This window comes from Macrosteles quadrilineatus, unplaced genomic scaffold, assembly GCF_028750875.1.
Source record: "Macrosteles quadrilineatus isolate MER2022 unplaced genomic scaffold, UCM_ALF_1.0 Scaffold_3__2_contigs__length_128488019, whole genome shotgun sequence".
NCBI lineage: Eukaryota > Metazoa > Arthropoda > Insecta > Hemiptera > Cicadellidae > Macrosteles > Macrosteles quadrilineatus.
Window position 1 is genome coordinate 98695672 of NW_026542596.1, and position 19038 is coordinate 98714709.

At 33.9% G+C, this 19038-nt stretch overlaps 1 protein-coding gene across 4 annotated transcripts in view; it reads right to left on the bottom strand.

Moving 5' to 3' along the window:
• Positions 1-8002: 8002 nt before the first annotated feature.
• The window catches only part of LOC128988610 (acyl-CoA Delta-9 desaturase-like), a 49220-nt gene continuing 38184 nt past the window's right edge, over positions 8003-19038 (bottom strand). For all 4 annotated transcript variants that reach the window (XM_054410060.1, XM_054410061.1, XM_054410062.1 and 1 more), the window contains exons 3-6: positions 13784-14120; positions 11329-11511; positions 10467-10737; positions 8003-8687 (exon numbers count right to left, since the gene is read on the bottom strand). In XM_054410060.1, the coding sequence (XP_054266035.1) occupies positions 8607-8687; positions 10467-10737; positions 11329-11511; positions 13784-14120 (872 nt within the window). In that variant the 3' untranslated portion in view covers positions 8003-8606. The remainder of the gene's footprint in view (positions 8688-10466; positions 10738-11328; positions 11512-13783; positions 14121-19038) is intronic.

Sequence of the window (19038 nt, forward strand, 5' to 3'; positions counted from 1 at the left end):
TTGTGTAATTCACAAAATTTAATAATGATAATATTGGAATTCATTCTAATCTGTTATTTTAAATATCTTATTGCTTCCTCCTAAGTAATAAGGACCTTACTTTTTTCCAAATATCATATTCGTTTAACTAGCCTACGTCAGTAATTGAAAACGTTTTAATAGTCTGAAAAATGTTTTTGTTATTTGTTGGAGATTGTTCGTTTGTTGAAGACGATTCCACTTAATTTTGCTTAAAGGTTTTTCTGGACAAAATATATACAGTATATATTTATCTATAAACTTTAAACAAGATATATTTCCTCTGTAACATCCCTTTCACCCGTCCTACTTCACTGATTTTTACGATTTTGATGCAATTTTATAGCTTATGATCTAGCGGAGGGACAAGCGGTAGCTAAATACCCCCGCCGCAGCAAACCTGCCGTCTAAGTGAATTTCGATTTGCCTGAAATGATTTTCAATTAATCTATTTAAATAAATTAGGTTTAACGAGTACCTAGTTTTGCTGCAACAAGGAAACTAATAAAGTGTGTTTTTAAGTAAAATAATTATAACTAAGTAAAAAATCTATAAATTTGCCAAGTTTTATTAAAATATATATATATAAGCAAGCAAACTACAACGTTTTGCAATATTCTCCATAAGAATAACATGGGAATTTTATATTAACAATTTTTGGATCTTTCTCCGTAACCAATAACCGTACAAAACACTTTGATGTACTGAATTATTTTTTAAGCTCTTTAAGAAGGTATAGAGAGAAGTTGGGGAATTTTATGTTTTGAGGGTCAAAATGAGAAATCATATTTTATCTCATAAAACCCCGTTCCCATGGTCCGATCATGCTGGATCGCGAACTCATTCAAGTTTATCCCGCCTTATACACCTTCAAAACCAAATTTCATAAAAATCGGACAACATTTACTCAAGTTATCTTGTTCACGGACATCTATATATATGTGTGTATATGTACAACATATATACAAATTTAAACGAATCGTGTTTTTGGCCTCTGGGGACAACCAAATAAAATAAACGGTATCAGCATTCTGACACATACTTTCTCCCATAAGTTTGTCAACAACCTTTATCATGTGTAAGCGGTGAGAGTAAATATACGGAAATGGGATTTGTAAGATTTTCTTCAGAATTTAAAGGACTATAACATACTACATTTTTATCAAAATCGTTCGAGCCAATTTTGGGAAAATGTGATTTTCCGTTATTTTGTGGGGTTTTAATGGGAAAATAACATAATTTACAATAACTTTTGAACCGTAGTTTTTACAGAGATGGGATTTGTACCATTTTGTTCAGAATATAAAGGACTATAACATACTAAATTTTTATCAAAATCGTTCGGGCCATTTTTGGGAAAATCTGATTTTTCCGGTTTTTATGGGAAAATCCCCATTAAAAATCAAAATTTCAAAAAAATGAAAAAAACGCCTGGAGATACCATGAATTAGAACCTACATACCAAATTTAATCGAAATCGGACCACAGGTGTAGTCTCTAGCTCTGTACACATCCAGACACACAGACACACAGACACACGGACACACAGACACACACACACACACACACACAGACATCACTTTGAAAACCACTTTTTTGGGTCCAGGGGGACCCAAAACGAATATATCCACTCAAAACTCAAACTCGAATTTTTGACGAAAACAATACTTTCTCCATATACTATGGTATAGGGGGAGAAAGTAAAAAGTAAATCTGTCCCGCGCGTAGGTCTTACCGTGCCACCTACGGTAATAGCTACTTCCGTATATGGAAATTTGCTAAGTCATTTAGTTTAGGGCTTCGCCCCCCCCCCCCATAGCCTTTGGTTGATTTCTATAGTTCACATTCAAAGATCCATTGATGCTGGCCGACTTTCTTTATAACGGGGTCAGCTGTGAAATGTAATCAGCTGATCGTTCGGTTGAATGTTTAACCACAGATAGGTTGTAAACAAGAGACAAAACAGTTTGAAACAGGCTTCTTTTATTGATGACCGTGTCCTTGTTGAGGTAGGTATATCACTGTTTAAGCTGTAGATTTACAGTATAATCAAGTTTGCAAATTAGTACCCTGATTTTATTCACCCAATACTGTTCAACAAAACATTATCTTTGAAAAGAAAGAATGGCTGCACTTTACTTTAGGTCCTACACTCATTCGAATGAAAATATTGATTATTCGTATTCGATTGTTTCATTCGATATATCGTTTGGTTAATTAGGTTAGATTAACCTTACCTAACTAACCAAACGATATATCGAATAATAGATATATTGATCGACATTTTCATTCGAACGAGCGTAGGACCTAAAAAGTGCAGCCAAGATAACATTGGTTTTAGACGTTTGTCACTAACAAAATAGTGTCATTCCTCAGTAAACAGCTTTTTGTTTATAGTTATGCAGTATATAAAAAAATATCCTCCTATTTTTAGAGTTAAAAATTATAAAGGGACACGATTGAAAATATTAGCTTAGTAAATTGTTAAATTAGCTTAATGAGTGGTGCAGTTTCAAAAGAAATATACAGTGTTCCATATCACAGGCCAAAAGTGTATTTTTGATTCTAAATAAGTTTGTCCTTGATTCGAAAAGAGACATTGCGCCCTAGTGATGAGGGACACTTCAAATTTGTTCATATTTTATAAAATTGTTAGTTAAAATTTGTCATTATGTTAGGAAATTGTGCTTCAAATTTACAAACGTTTACAAATTTACAAACGGTCCTACGTTTGTAAAACAAAACTTTGCAATACATATTTAACCATATCTTAATCCAAGATAGTTATTAATTTGCAATCGGTTCCAGCTATTTCGCAACGTTAGGCCTACATTTCTTGGAAGCTGCTACAATAGTACGAAGTAGAAACTTGCGTACGAGGTTATAATGAGCCACATCCTCTGACGGATTTATTTCCAAGAAAGGCTCATAAAGCCACTGATTAGACGTTTGCACATCTAAATTCACTTGGAGTATAACCTTGATAATATTGTCCACCGAAAGATTTGGTCTCTTATATAATCTCTTTCTACTTCTGTAATATGAATTTTATTGTAATAATTGTGTTTATTATTGCGAAATCATGTATAATCTATGATTTCCAATAAATTTTAAAGGGAGTCGAGAATCTTTAGCACTTTTGAATAGCTTTTACTGGTATTGAACACAATTAACCCAAAGGATTTTATTTAAGTAGTTTTCATAGAAAGATAATTACATGTTGATGGATCCTGAATTTCTTTAATGGTTACTAGTAGGGTTTTTACTGTTTAGGAACCTAATTGAATTAATTGTAAAATTATATCAGCAGACCCCAGTTGACTCTCTTGGTATGTAGATATTTATAAATTAACAATTTTACTCGAATTCGGTGTGTAGCTATTACTGTAGGTAAGTCCTGGACCCGTGACCGATTAATTTTTTTTCATTTTGAAGTCTCCAGAGGCCAAAAACACAATTCGTTCAAATTCATATATAACTCGTTAGCACGATAACTCGAGCAAAAATGGTCCGATTTTGATGAAATGTGGTATAAACGTGTAAACCTACTTTTATTCGATCGAGTTTGCGAACCAGCATGATCGAACTATGGAATCAGGGGTTCATAGGGGGTTTATGGGGTTTTCTCATTTTTCACCCTGAAAACTAAAAAGTTTGCAATTTCTTTCCAAACCATTTTGTACAATTAAAAAAACAAATAATCTAGTATATTGAAGCATTGTTGTATGTCTAACGGCTACGGAAAAATCTCAAAAAAGTGTAAATTTAAAAATACCATGTTATTCTTATGGAGAATAAATAAACTGTTGTAGCTTGCTTGTCTATGGACATGTTTTAATGAAATTTGGAAATTTTGTTTACTTCATACTAAGCTATCAATATTTCAATAAAACCCCCTATCTTCTTCCCTGTAGCAGCAAACGTAAGTACTCATCAAAATGAATGATATGTAAATAGAAAATAATCTGTAATGAGTCTGCAGTTTTGCTGCGGCGGGGGTTTTATATTTTTGTTATGACAGCTCACCACACAATACCAAACTCCTGTATCATTCTTTTCTAGATACCCTCTTACAGTTGTGGTTTTAATAAGCTAGTGTATCATTGTCTTTAACAGACGCTGGTTTTGATAGAAAAAATTCTTCGACTATTGATACAACTTCAGTATGCCAAAGTCAAAGGTATAATTTAGCAACACATTTTGTTACTTCATATTTTTCTAAAGCGTAGCTTATGAATATTTGGTATCTTAGTATATTGATGTCTCTCTATTTTCCACTAGACTTTTTAATCAATCTTCTCGATTGTCAATATAAGCATCCCGTTCCTGTTTCCATATTAAATTGCGAAACCTACCATGATTTTTTTGTTTCTTGCGTGAGAAAGGAAACGTAAAAAGTGAGATTCAACCAGCCAAACAAAACAGCAACCCGCATACGAGCTTCCGTTGTGCTGTCTTCAGACAACAATCACCTACAGTCAGTAAAGTGGAGAGCGAATAAAGCAATGATTTGAAAATAATTTTGAATACAACTGTTCAATGAATCTAACAAAAGTCACATTACGATAAAAGTTAAATGGCTTACATTAGATGGCCTTAGTCAGTAACAATTAAAAAAGCCCTTTTTCATATTCAGCTTAAAATACTGTATCCCACAACAATGGATCTTACACAATGTACACAGCTGTCTTAACAAAGTCATTATACATATACTTGCTTTTGTACCCGTGCTTTGCAACGGGAAGAGGACCTGAAATATAAACATTTTGATTTTAAAATCTGTTGTATAAAATATACACATCCGCCAATGCTTTTACAACAAAATTCAACCCTAATGGCCTTTGTGCTCAATGTGGAAAGGGACCAGGTTTCTGCACTGTACATAACAACAGACCTAATTAGAGTTTTGAATACCTTCATCTTTGTCTTGGGGGTCATCAGATTGGATTTGAGGCTCTGTTACCAGCCATGATTCAGTTTGTGATTTTTTGTGCAACAGTGTTTTTGCTATTCAGCTCTGCCCCAAAGTAAACAAACCCATCCACATTCTTAACACATTTGTTTTATATCTTTAGTACATATTATTTAATTTCAGCATCAAGCTGGAAACTGTTTTTCGCTCATTTTCAAATGGCTCTGTCGTTGGTATGTATGTATAATGCACAATGTATAATGTAATCTTGTTAAACCCACTTGTAAAATGGTGTTTGCCGTTTAATAAAAATGAAAATGAAAATGAAAATTTACAAATGAAATTGAGCGTTTAAGATGGCAGACAAAACTAATTATTATCAAAACATCAGAGGACAAAAACATTAATAGTAATAGGCATTAGGTATATGTTTCATTGCATCTATTATTTTTCTCTAAAAACAATTCAACGAACAACATAATATAGAAGCCAGTTCTTTTATTTAGTTCCATAGTCTACTGCCTTTACATTTTCACACTTACCATTAAGTAAACATAATAACAAATATTTTATTGATTTTAGAAACAAAAGAACACTGTGTACAGCTAAGTTTTATGATATTTTCCTTAGTTTGATTTAATCAGTGGTGTAGTGAAACACAACTACTAAATTTACCTAAATATAAAAAAATCTATGTGAAGTTCAAGTTGTTTATCCAACACATTTTAAGCAGCTCGAATTCATAAAAAAAATCCTCCAAATTCATACAAACCATCTATACACTGTAATTTTCATACTGTTTCCATGAAAACATACCAATTACATTATTTTCATAACTTAAGACGCTTTAAAAAATCCAAAGCAGAGCCGGAGTTGATACAGCAACGGTTATAGAATCTTTTTTGTAATCATTGACATAGTTTTAGAATAAATAATCCATGATAAAACTTAAGATTAAAATATACATCATATATAGTTATGGAAAATATTATAATTAATTTCTTTGTATCAGCTGTCTGAAATTGTGAAATATGCAATTTAGCAGTTCTTCTTGTTTAAATTGAAATGTCAAAGCAAATGTAAACAAACATTATTAGTGTTCTCATCGCAGCCATGGAGACAAATCAATATTTACTTTTAAAATCCTCACCTCAGAAGTTTTAAAGCCAAAGGGGCAAAGCCCATGGTCAGTATCAAAGTGTGAATAGTCCTATAATGGTCCTTGGTATGGTAGCTATATTATTGTAAAATTTAAGCCCAGTCGGTTCAGTAGTTTTTGAGCCTATTAGTAATACACATACAGACAGACACCATTAGATTATTATATAATAGTATAGATTGGAGTCATTATACATGACTAGGTAAAACCCGTCGAAATCGACGGTTACTTTCAAGGCTTACGCTAATTCATCTAACTGCGATAAATTGAGAGAAATTATACATATTTTGAGCATTTAGCATTGTTTAAAGAGTAATAAGTGTAAAAACAATAATAATATTAATTGCGTTGTTTACCAAATATGGTAGATCATTCAACAAATAAGATATTTCCTATACTTTGGAAGAACCTTTAAATAGTATTAAAACCGTATTGGTGGATCTTTTTTAGTAGTTAAAAACTTCCCCGATTTCATCAGTGTAATAAAGATTAATCTATAATTTTATTTGAGAGAAAATATCTTCTTGTTGAGGAAACACGTTCTAACTTGAAAGGGAGGTCCATCCGTCACAGTGTAAGTTTGATTTTTCCTTCGTCACGTCGCATCAGTTCATATCGTTCTTCTGTGCCATTGTATTACCCTCTAGTATAGTTTCGAGAAATCGGTTGTGGGGTTATGTTAAAGCTAAAAGACACTTCTGCACTTGTATTATTTTGTATTGTATTACACAATCGAAGATTTTTCCAATGATTGAAAACATGTATGTCAATAATCTAACGAACCTATGATGATCTGTCTAGAATAATATGATAAAATATAGCCAAAAGTGGTGAAAAAGGCAGACACCAACCCGTACAATAGATATAAGATAGTTCAATAAGAAATAATTATTTTTAAATAAGAGTTACTGTTATAAAAGGATTTTCCATTGATTTCGTAATGGAACGTTATATTGCAAAATATGACATGATACAGAAGAAAATCAATTTTAAAATCAGAAAATAACATTGCAAATACTTCTTTTGGACAATTCAGTAACTCCCAATAAATGTGTGTTGTTTAAAATACAATTCAAAAATTAACAGCTGTTTCATTAAAAAGTATTATCCACATGGACAAAATGTAAACAAATCTGTGGAGGGATCTTTAAGGGCTTCTGGGGCAGAGCCCTAACGGGATTCACTTAGTTTTTCTTTAGGTAACTCATCTAGAGACCAAGACCTTTCTTTGGACACCTCTACCAAGTTTCTACGCCCAGTCGTTCTCTCAAATTAATGGAGACAAAGTTTCCAATTAAATATTTAGATTCCCCCATGTTAATCTTATGGGAGAAAATCCAACTTTGATGGAAGATCCTGCCCAAACTAATATAGATTTCAAAAAACGAAAAAAAACTTTGCAAAACTACAGATCAGGGCCATTCATTTGACACTTTAATCATCAAAATCGGTCCAAAAATGAGGGAGGAGTTCTGTTTACAAAAATCGGCTTAGCGTATTATATATATAGATAGATGTACATCTTTCGATAAAGTATAAAGTCATTATACATATATATATATTGGATATTGTTGTTTTAATTTAATAGTCAAAGGCTTTATTAACATTCTATTTTTAATTTATGGTTGGAATAAAAGATAAAATAAAATCAATGTGGTCAATTAATGAAATCAAACTTTGACTTTTGTTGATCTTCAATATATAAATAAAAAAAAAACTTTATGCAGCTAATAAAATGTTATTTGATATAGGAAACTCAGGTAAATAAATAATATAATATTTTATTTTTCTCCTAAAAACAATGATTGATATTTAAAAACAAGTGTATTGCTTGCAAGGATAATAATAATACTTAAAACACCACAGCATTTAAAACGAAAAAGTTTATTTAAATAACAGTTGAAACAGACTACAACTACAACATTAAAAATAATTCACACTTATTACATCAGCTCGCATATTTAAGGCTGAAAATAAAATACCAATAATGACAAGAAATAAACTTAAAGCAATAAATAACAGCTGGCAATTAATTATGAATGCCCGAAAGAAGAAAATAATAAGACAAAAGTGAAAACATCACTATGGAGTGATTCTTCCTAAAACAATAAGTAACCATTTATTTTCCGATATCATTGGAGATATTATACAACTAGTTTAAACAAGATTAACTCATCAACAAAAATAAATAATTAATCAATAAACATTTCAGAAATATTAAGAAAGTGATTGTGACAGTGTAATTTAAATATTTACAAAATTCAAACAAGTTGAGAAAAGTATTACGATATAGTAGATTTTAATAGATAAATTTTAATATCTTGCCCATAGTCTCAAAATATGTACACGTTCTAAAACTAATCTAACAGTTAAGCAATACTGAAACATAACACACAATTTGAGAGCCAGTTGAAAAACTTTGGAAAACCGAACTTCTCGAAATGAATTCTCCAAGTTTGACTTAGATTTGGTGTCGACCTGCCAAGGTGACGTATTTACACGTTGTGTTGTTTATTCTTATTCTTCTTTTGCCGGGTTTACCACGTCGACGAGGTTTTTCTCACTTTCGTCCATGTCTTTGTCTCCCCATCCCCAAACCTGTAAAAAACACCGAATAAAAATATTGCATTCAGGAAGAAATTATTACAAAAACATACTAAACTAGGCTTGGTTAAGTATGCTTATCCAAATGATGTTTAATAAACGGTATCAGCATTCTGACACATACTTTCTCCCATAAGTTTGTCAACAACCTTTATCATGTGTCAGTAGTGAGAGTAAATATACGCAAATGGGATTTGTACAATTTTGTTCAGAATTTAAAGGACTATAACATGCTAAATTTTATCAAAATCGTTCGGGCCATTTTTGGGAAATCCGATTGTTCTGTTATTTTATGGGGGGTTTTATGGGAAAATGACATAATTTACAATAACTTTTGAACCATAATTTTTACAGAAATTGGATTTGTACCATTTTGTTCAGAATATAAAGGACTATAACATACTAAATTTTTATCAAAATCGTTCGGACCATTTTTGGGAAAATCATATTTTTCCGTTATTTTATGGGGTTTTATGGGAAAATCCCCATTAAAAATAAAAATTTCTAAAAAATTAAAAAAGACTATTAAAACTGTAAGGACTATAACATACAATGTTAAATCAAAGCTGGATTTTTTTTCTGTAATCCTATTTTTAATTTTTTATGGGGTTTTTATGGGAAAATAACATATTTGACCATAACTTTTGAACCATAATTTTTACAGATATGGGATTTGTACCATTTAGTTCAGATTTAAAAGGGCTACAACATACTAAATTTTTATCAAAATCGTTCGGGCCGTTTTTGAGAAAATTCGATTTTTCCAGTTTTTTATGGGAAAATCCCCATTAAAAATAAAAATTTCAAAAAAATGAAAAAACGCCTGGAGATACCATGGATTAGAACCTACTTATCAAATTTCATCAAAATCGGACCACAGGTGTGGTCTCTAGCTCTATACACATCCAGACACACAGACACACACACGCACACACACACACACACACACACACAGACATCACTTCGAAAACCACTTTTTTGGGTCCAGGGGGACCCAAAACGAATATATCCACTCAGCATAATGAGTTTTTAAAGACGATTTTCATTTCATTTCATGAGTTTTAATAAAACATTGGAAAAAATTGTAGTTGAACTTTTAACTAAGAATTTTACTCACAAAAAATTGTTAAAAGCAATTTTTTAAAATCATGATACTAGATCGCTATACTCCAAACAATGACATATTCCAGCAAAATTATATTTAAGACATGTACGTTGAGTGTTTTTATCTTACAAAGAAACTCTATACAGTATAAAGATGTCTTTAATTATTTTTTTTTTTAAGATTTTGTTTGTTGAAGATCGATTCGCTAACAGCTTTAGCCAGGGGCCGAACCCGGGACTATAGAATACTATGTACTCTACTAAACAGTAGAGCCTACTTTGCAAAGTAAACAATTTTATTTTGACCACCCTTAGCCAATTTTTTATGTCCCACTAGGGGTGTAAGGGCATCCTAGGACGCTAGGTTCTAACCCGGATCTATTTTACAAATTACTTCAGGCTATTCGTAGAGGGGTTGTGGCATTATCACTTAGATAAAATCCATTGGTGATTTGCGATATTTGAACCCGCGACCTCAGAAACTGAAGTCCCAGCTTTAATACTAGACAAGCTTGTCCCCTTACTTCGACCACTATTCCCTATTAAGTCTTTCGTAATACTTGGATCCAAAATGTGATTTTTTAATTACTTTTCTTTTTACTTAGTCAATTTTCTACTTATTTACCAAATACCCCAAATCCACAACACCCAGCACTACCCAATCCTCACCTCGCCCTCATGACTGTGCTCATGACTGATCTTATGACTGCCGTCTCCTGTCCGCAGGATCCTCTTCCTCACCAGCTCGTCAGAGGCCTTTTTCAGGTCGTAGGCCAGGCCCAGCCTCGCACAGACGTCCAGAAACATGGTGGTGAAGTTGAGGGTGTAGTTGCCCAGTTCGGCAGCCTTGTAGTCCCAGGGGAACGCGTGATGGTAGTTGTGCCATCCTTCACCCAGAGCGAGCAGAGCCACGGACGCGTTCTCTGTCGGACTGATAGTTCTGGAGGGAAAAGTCACATCGGTTATTGAAGAGTTACTGTGTGATGTAGTCTTACAATTTTAGTATGGTTAAAAGTCCTAACTACCTGAACAGCTTGAAAGTTTCTCAATTTGATAGGGATCTGACAAAGGTTTTTGATACCATAGGATTCATTAGATCTATTTATTTTTGCTTAAGTCAGCTCTAAGTGTACAGTGAGGTGTTTTGAGTATCCCTACCTTTTAACATCAATCTGAATATTTATCCCAATTCTAAATCACAAAGATCATAGTCAAAGAGGCCACGTTCAACACCAACTTAAATTATTTGAGCAAATGCAATAATGCTAAATTCAAGCTGCTTCAAACATAAATACCTATTCAAAATACAAAAAAAAAATTGTTTCCTATTGTAACCCTTTATTTTAAATTTATGTTCATCAATATTTTTTGCTATGTACACATTTTCCACGTGTATAGCTCAATAAACCCAAGTACAATAAATTTTGAAATAAATCCCAATACATCCACATTAAACCACGCCAACTATTGAACATCCTAAACTTTCTGGCGACTTTACTTTACTTTTTTTTTACTTTCTTTAACGACTGACCTGTCGTAAGGTTTCATGCCCCAGATGTGAGCAGCGCTGTTGACAAGCCATGTTCCGTTAAGACTCAGGGTGTACCGCAAGATGTTGAGGTTCCATGCCGTCCAGAACGATTCGCCCCAGAAATGCATGGGTATCCAGGTGGGCAGCGCGAAACAGCAAATAGGCAGCAGGAGCAGATATAATCTGCAACATGAATAAAGTTACTCGTGGTAATCTGCAAAGGGTATTGCATTAAATGATTCATAATGGCTTATATAAGGGGTTGCATAAAAGAATTGTAATAATCTGCAGTAATGAAGTGAATAGGAAGAATGAAGCAATCCTACAATGAATGTACATAAAAACGTAATGAAATTTAATATTTCAATAAGGAAATTTAATAAGGAGAGGAAGTGAAACTATAAACAAAGCTAGTAAATGAGAAAGCAAGGACAAGTAAGTAAGGAGAGCAAGGATGGATTGGAACTAAGCTGTAAATAAATTAGAAGGAATGTAGAAAAGGAAAGCAAGGGTGTTAAATATTGGAAAGATAGTGTCAATAAAGTGTATAAAAACGAGAAAATTATACATAAGGATGGAAAGAATAGTCTGAAAAAAGTGTTAAAGATTATGAATGCTATTAGGGGTTAAGTGCTCAAAAGTGAGTAAGTTCTCAATATTTATTACTGAGATAATTTGGATCGCCGGCCAAGATTCAACTACTTTTTATAATGATTATTTGTGTTAAAGCGAGTCACTGTGTTCGGAGGAAAGGTAAAGTTTTAAGATATCCCCACAAAAGTAAACCAAGCGACCAAGTAAACCAAGTAGACTAAGCGAATTCCCAACAGCTTTATAAAATCGTTATTCATAAAAAGTCATCTTAGACTGAATTTTACACACACTTTTAGACCTAATCTCAGCAGATTTGTTCGGTGATGGATCCAAAGGAAAAAAATTAGAAACCTCAATATTAATGGGTTCACCTTAGTAACGAACAGCCAACGTGGCAGCAAAAACAGTTTGTACTCGTGTTACACATTATATTTTTCTTACAGTTATTATGAATCATATGAATAGTTAGTCTTTCAAACACTGTACGACAAGTTTTTAGGTTAGGTTAAATCCAAACATTGGACGAAATGGGAAACGATGCACCAGCTGATCATAGTCGTAGTATTGGAGTTGCAAACCTATTTCCAAGCGTACATGGATTACATGCATAATAAAAGCTCGCTGTTTTTGTTGTTTGGTTGTAATACTGGTGTGCTACAAAGTAAAAGGTATGCGGCAAGTAAGTAAATGCAGCAATTAGCAGCTTTCTGTACTATAAACAGTACAAGGAAGCCAACTTTGTCGGGTGACTGTAAGAAAAATTTAATTTATTCCACCAATATTTAAAAACCTCAATCGTCAATCTTTTAAAATGTTTATCGCCAACAGATTGATAGTGGTTGAATAGCATTAGATCAAGGTAAATCTATGTTTATTCGTAATACTCATTAAAAGTTAAACTCGTAGCGATTATTCCTCAGCATATGTTTGTTAAGTATTTACAGCTCCCGGTCGAGTTATTCTCGCGGATGGCTCTAGTTATAAATAATGAGGCCTTGGAAGTCAGTAAACAGTTTGACCCTTGGCTACGGAGCCCTTTCACCAAAGTGCGAGATATTGGAGTACTTTCGTTTAAGTAATGGGTCAACAATCTGAAGGATGTTTCTTTAGCGAGTCGGGTTTATGTAATCGCTGCAGGTCCTGAAGTTAAAATACAACAAAGGATGTTCAAGGATCTATGGTACAACTTTAAAGAGTTTGCGTCGAAAAAGTTTTTGAATAAAGGAGACCAAGCTGATTCTGTAAAGGTTGATTTCTCTACTCGGTTTAAATATCATTGGGGTATCAATTATCGACGATTTAAACAACAGAGTTGGAGGAAATAAACCTTACATTAATTTATAAACATGTTCAAGACTTTGGCGTTGACAAACACAATGTAAAAATATGTCCAATGTATACAGTAATGCTTACGTAGTACGGTTTGTTAATTTACAATGTGTTTTGACAAGAGTTTACTGTATTATAGTAATCTCCAAAATTGTGATGTACCACAAAAGACTTAAAGAAACCGCTAAATTACTTTATTTTAATGGCGTATATTTTATTTATATGCACTGGAGTTTTTATATTTCAACCTTTTTTATAGTTGTAGTCGTAATTTTTAGATTTTTTTACGTTATTGGTGTTTTTACATAGTTTTGAAACTAGATCGCTCCAAATCTTGTTACCATCTAATTTGATATTTTGTTTGACACACCATAATTCGATAGCCCAATGGTAAATAGGTCCAGAATCTTATCCATTTGGGGAACCAGCTGTCATCATATATTTCGAAGACAGCACTATAGCCGGTTGACTGTAGAATAATTTAATTTTATTTAATCAGTATTTTCTGTACAGCAAGGTGTATAGCACTCACCGCCTCTGCCACACCACCACCCAGTCCTTCTCCAGGTCGGTCATGTCGACCGTCTTGCCCCTGACAATTACATCCTTGTGCTTGCGGACCATCAGCCAGCCCATGTGTGAGAAGAAGAACCCCCTCCTGGAGTTGTGCGGGTCGGCGTTGGTGTCGGTGAACTTGTGGTGAACACGGTGGTCGCGAACCCACTCGTAAATGTGGTTCTGGAAGGCCACTGTCTGGAAGAAGGCCAACAGCAGACGTAGAGGCCATTTGGCCTTGTAGGCCTTGTGTGCCCAGAGTCGATGAGCGCCTGCTGTGATGCCTAGGCCGCAGACGAAGCCGACGGACATGCCTGCAACAGAGATCAGGATTTGTAACTCTACTTTGTACAATAACAGCGTTGAGGCTACTTGTAAGTCTCGTTTGCCCAGAAATGATAGGTTCTGGTTGCTAGTACAATATTTACATTTTCAATTGCCCTTTGTATGAAGGCAAAGGTCCATTGCATCTTCATGTTAAATCTGTTTCCAGTTTTAGGATCAACATTAGCGTAGCAGAGCCTGAGGCCGCCAGCTGACGAAAACCTCATTTTTTGACAAACCGGACTGGGGGAAATACCTATTGTAAAATACAACATATTTTATATAGCACCTAGATCATAGCATCAAATAATGAGGGGGACAATAGAATTTTGACAGCACCACATTCAACTGTGATTTTTTTCAACAAAAATGATTCACAGCTAAATAAATTAAATGTCGCTTTAGTGTAAACAATAAATCAAATAACAATAGATGTTTCCTTTTACCTGGAAAAAAGATTGATGCTTACATTTTTAGCTATTTAATACTTCTAAAAAGTAGACAGGAAGACATTCAAATGTTTACTCCTTTACAAATGCACGTTTCCACCTGACATGTTATTCCAGGCTCATTCCTGAATCAGTGGCAATTCCATGAATCATTCCCATTAGAATATAGAAAGAGGTTAGGGAGGCTGGCGCGTCATTCTCTCGTACTGGTATTTAGTCACTTCCGGTAGAGGACATTTTTTCAATTAGCACAACCGAAATTTGCCTGTTTCCAAGCCATTATATTTTTTGAAAGCGATGTCTTCACTTTTAACGGGTCGCCGGAATGGTCGCCCCCGGAAACATCACCCCCCAGGCTAAACGTGACGTCACGAAACCAGACAACCAGCTGGTATAAAATCTATGTCCGCGACCGGAATCGTTCCCCCCCAAGGGCTTGACAAGTAATTTATCAAAATCTAGTTGATATGAACTAATTATGTTATTAATTTTAATTCAAACAAGTAGAAACGGAAAGGTCTTCCCCGGCAAGGCATCACCTATGTACACCCCGGAATCGTCCCCCCCTGAAACGCTACCCCTAGTAGGGCTGGGCTGCTCAGCAGCCTACCTGCTGCCCGTCCTCCTCAGTCCATTGTTCTGAGGGTCGGCCGCTCGTTCATTATTATTTTCGCTTGGACAACAGCTTTTCCACAGAAGAAAATTGCAGACGCTGTGGTGGAATATCAATCAGTAGATTTAGATGTGTATGAACTTCTAAGACAACTAAATAATGCGAGCAAAGATTGACTTTAAAAAATGATTCTTTTATACTTAATTCATAACCAACGATAATGCGTAAAGTATGCATTTTTTCTGTTGCATTAAATGGTAGTTATACTTATCAACATCAGTAAACTTACCTTACACCCTATGGTAATTGTTAAGCAACACATTTGTTAAAAATAGAATAATTTCTAAATGTATTAAAAATGAATCGCATTGCTTTAGGTTTGGCCCCGATTTAATTAATAATTTGAAAATTAGAAACAGATTATTAAATAAGAATAAACATAATAATATCTTTTAGGGGATTAATCCCTTAAACTTATCGAAATAATTAATTGTTAGTAATTACAAATATGTAAATTTATTCTAAAGGTTATGCCAAAAAGTGCCTTAATTCAGAAACAGCCTAGGCTAGTTTCATATTACTGGAATAGAGTCAAAATATAATGAAAGTGTAATCAAAATATCAGAATCACTTTAAATCGAGAAGAGGACATGCAATCAGTGTTGATATACCAATAAATTAGTTTTGTTATAAGATGTATATGTTTAGAAAACCTTTTTGCTACTGAAGTTTGCAAAATTATGTTTCAAAATTACTAAGGAAAAAATAGACGTGAGTTCAAATTTTTAATATGTAATCAAAATTTGAAATGTTGAGCTGTAAACTTGCATTACATCGCTTAAACGATACAGTAACATTCGTATATACTCCAATTAATGTATCACAAAGTGCCAATTATAATTAAAAATACCCCCGACACAGCAAACCTGCAGACTAAGCGAATTTCCACTTGCCTGATTGGATTTACGCTAAAATGTCTCTGTAAAAATATCACATTTATTCCCTATTTAAATCACATTAGTTCAATATATATCAATATCTATATCAATTGATATGGGGACGCCACCTAGGTGCGTATTTTAACCCAATATGAGTATAGAATGGTGTGAGATGATCTGTGTAGCTTTGTTACAGACTAGTAAGATCAGCTGTTTCATTAGCCAGGACCATTTATTTAAAGCCCAATGATCAGGAACAGCTGGGTCCAGTTTTGAACCATCAAAGTTTAACGAGTACTTAGGTTCAATGCAACAGGGAGGGTAAAAAGGTGTTTTTTTTTTTTTTTTTGTAAAATGATAATAGTTTAGTATGAAATGAATGCATTTTCCAAATTTGATTAAAATATGTATATAAATAAGCAAACTACAACAGTTTACTTATTCTAAGTATAACATGGAAATTTTAAATTTACAGATTTTTGGAATTTTCTCCGTAACCATTAGGCGCATAATTAACGCTTCAATATACTAAATTATTTGTTTTTAAGCTCTACAAAATGGTTTATAAAGAAATTGCTAAATTTTAAGTTTTTAGTGTCAAAAATGGGAAAACCCAGTTTTTACCCCATAAAACCCCCCATAAACCCCCGTTCCCTTGGTTCGATCATGCTGGTTCGCGAACTCGTTCGAATAAACGTAGGTTTACACGCTTGTACCAAATTTCATCAAATTTATGAATTTGAACGGATGGTGTTTTTGGCATCTAGGGACCTCAAAATGAAAAAAGTAAATCGGTCCCGGGTCCAGGTCTTACCATGAGTACTACGGTAATAGCTTATTCCCTATAGGGAAAATTTGCTAACACAAATTTAGGATTTTGTAACAAAGTTTGGAAGACAGGTAATTAAATTGAGAAATAAATACACACAATGAGTACTAAATCGTCTATTAGGGTAAAAACACAGTGGAGCAGGGCAGGTAGCTGGTAGCCTGGCTGGTCGCTTACTCGCTTAACTGCTGGTTACCTGGAGGGTAGCTGGGACATACACACAGTGGCGCTCAGTACAGTCGCTTGTCAGCCGCCGATACTAAGTGGTATAGGATAAACTTTTGTTTGAATCCTAGTTCATTCGCTATTTCATTCTACAGATCGTTGAGTACGTGACGTTTGTGGTGGTCCGAATGGGCTTGTTTCCGCAATGGCAAACGGGTAATAATCTCTGATATTAATTGGTCTACATCCATTATTTTATTTCATGTAAACAAAAAAACTTCCAAATAAATCAACTAAAACAAACAACACAACGTATACAAAGAATGCGCAGTGAAAGGTCCCGCGTGGAACTTGCGAACTGGAGAACACGTGGCTGTCAAGTTCTGCTATTTGCGCATGCCCCAGTCGAGCCTTCCCCGCTTGAAGCTCCCAAACAATCGACTTGGCAATTCTTCTATTATAGCTTGCCGCCTAGCTTACTGCTACCCTCTCGGCTACCTGCTAAGCGACTGTGTGCGTACCCATAACAACGCGTGCTTTAATTGGGAGCGTTTCATAAACTCCAAATTTCACAAACTCCAACGCTTAAAATATTAAATAAACAGAGCGGTTCATAACCTCCAATTTTCATAAGCTCCAAATCTATAACATTCAAATAATCACTGTTTCACAATGTCCAAATTTCACAAACTCCAACGTTAAGATACCAAATAAACAGTGCGGTTCATAATGTCCAAATTTCATAACCTCCAACGGTACAGTCTGAGCCAGAAGTCTCTACAGTGGTTGCCACTAGCAGGCACCGTTCGCCAGCGCTCAACTACTGATTATACGTGCATTTTATGATTGAAGAACACTCAGCTGTGTGACTCAAATATGTGTTAGCACACAATGTGCAAATCAAATTTACATTTTTACATTTTTAATACCTTTAATTCAAGCTTTCAGCTGAGTTTCTTAACTGTTCCGTCTCTCAATTAAAAAGCCAATTATTACATTACAAATATCGTAAGAGATTTTTTTACCGATGAAAAATTTTAAAACATATAAATATGTTTTATAAGTATATTTTCTAATAGCTGTTAAAATTTCATAATGATTACATCAGTTGTTTTTTTGTTATGTGTAAAAATAGCCCTTTGTTAGAAAAGTGCCGAAAACCTTGTACTTTATTCATTCTACCCACTAAAAGGATGAGTTTAAACTACATAAAAAGGTAGAAACTAGCATACATAAACGCAGATATACATTTTTATAAGTAGGATTTAACTTATACATCATATTGTAGGTATACTGGTCACGTTTCAATAAAAGCTCATACTCGAGTATTTACACTTTTTTACTCGACAGCAGTCTCGTTTCTCTTTGCAACTCAATGTGGCTAGTTCAATAATGTTAAAGTTTTGACAAGGTGATAATTTATATTTTGATTTGCCTTTTCAGTGGAGAGCTAAGCATTGTATACCTTTTATTTACCAATAAAAATGCGTAATCACAAACAGTGGAGTCTTTGACTGTCGTATAAAATATTAAGGTATGAAGTTGTTGTTGTAACGATTATTGCATTATTCTATTTAAAAATAGTGTTCAATGTATAATTCAACAAGTTATTAGATAGGTACCTTTTATAGTTTTTAGATTCTATTTAGCAAATTTCCCTATAAGAAAGTACAGTAGCTATTACCGTAGGTGGCATGGTAAGACCTAGGCCCGGGACCGATTTACTTTTTGATTTTGATGTCCCCAGAGGCCAAAAACACCATTCGTTAAAATTTTTATATATGTATATATTCAATTCAATTCAAACAATTTTAATTAATGCAATTTTTTTATTAAATACATAATCCCTTGTGACATGCAAAGCACGCGCGGGATGAAAAACATATTTTTACTAATACATTTCATTGTCTTGTT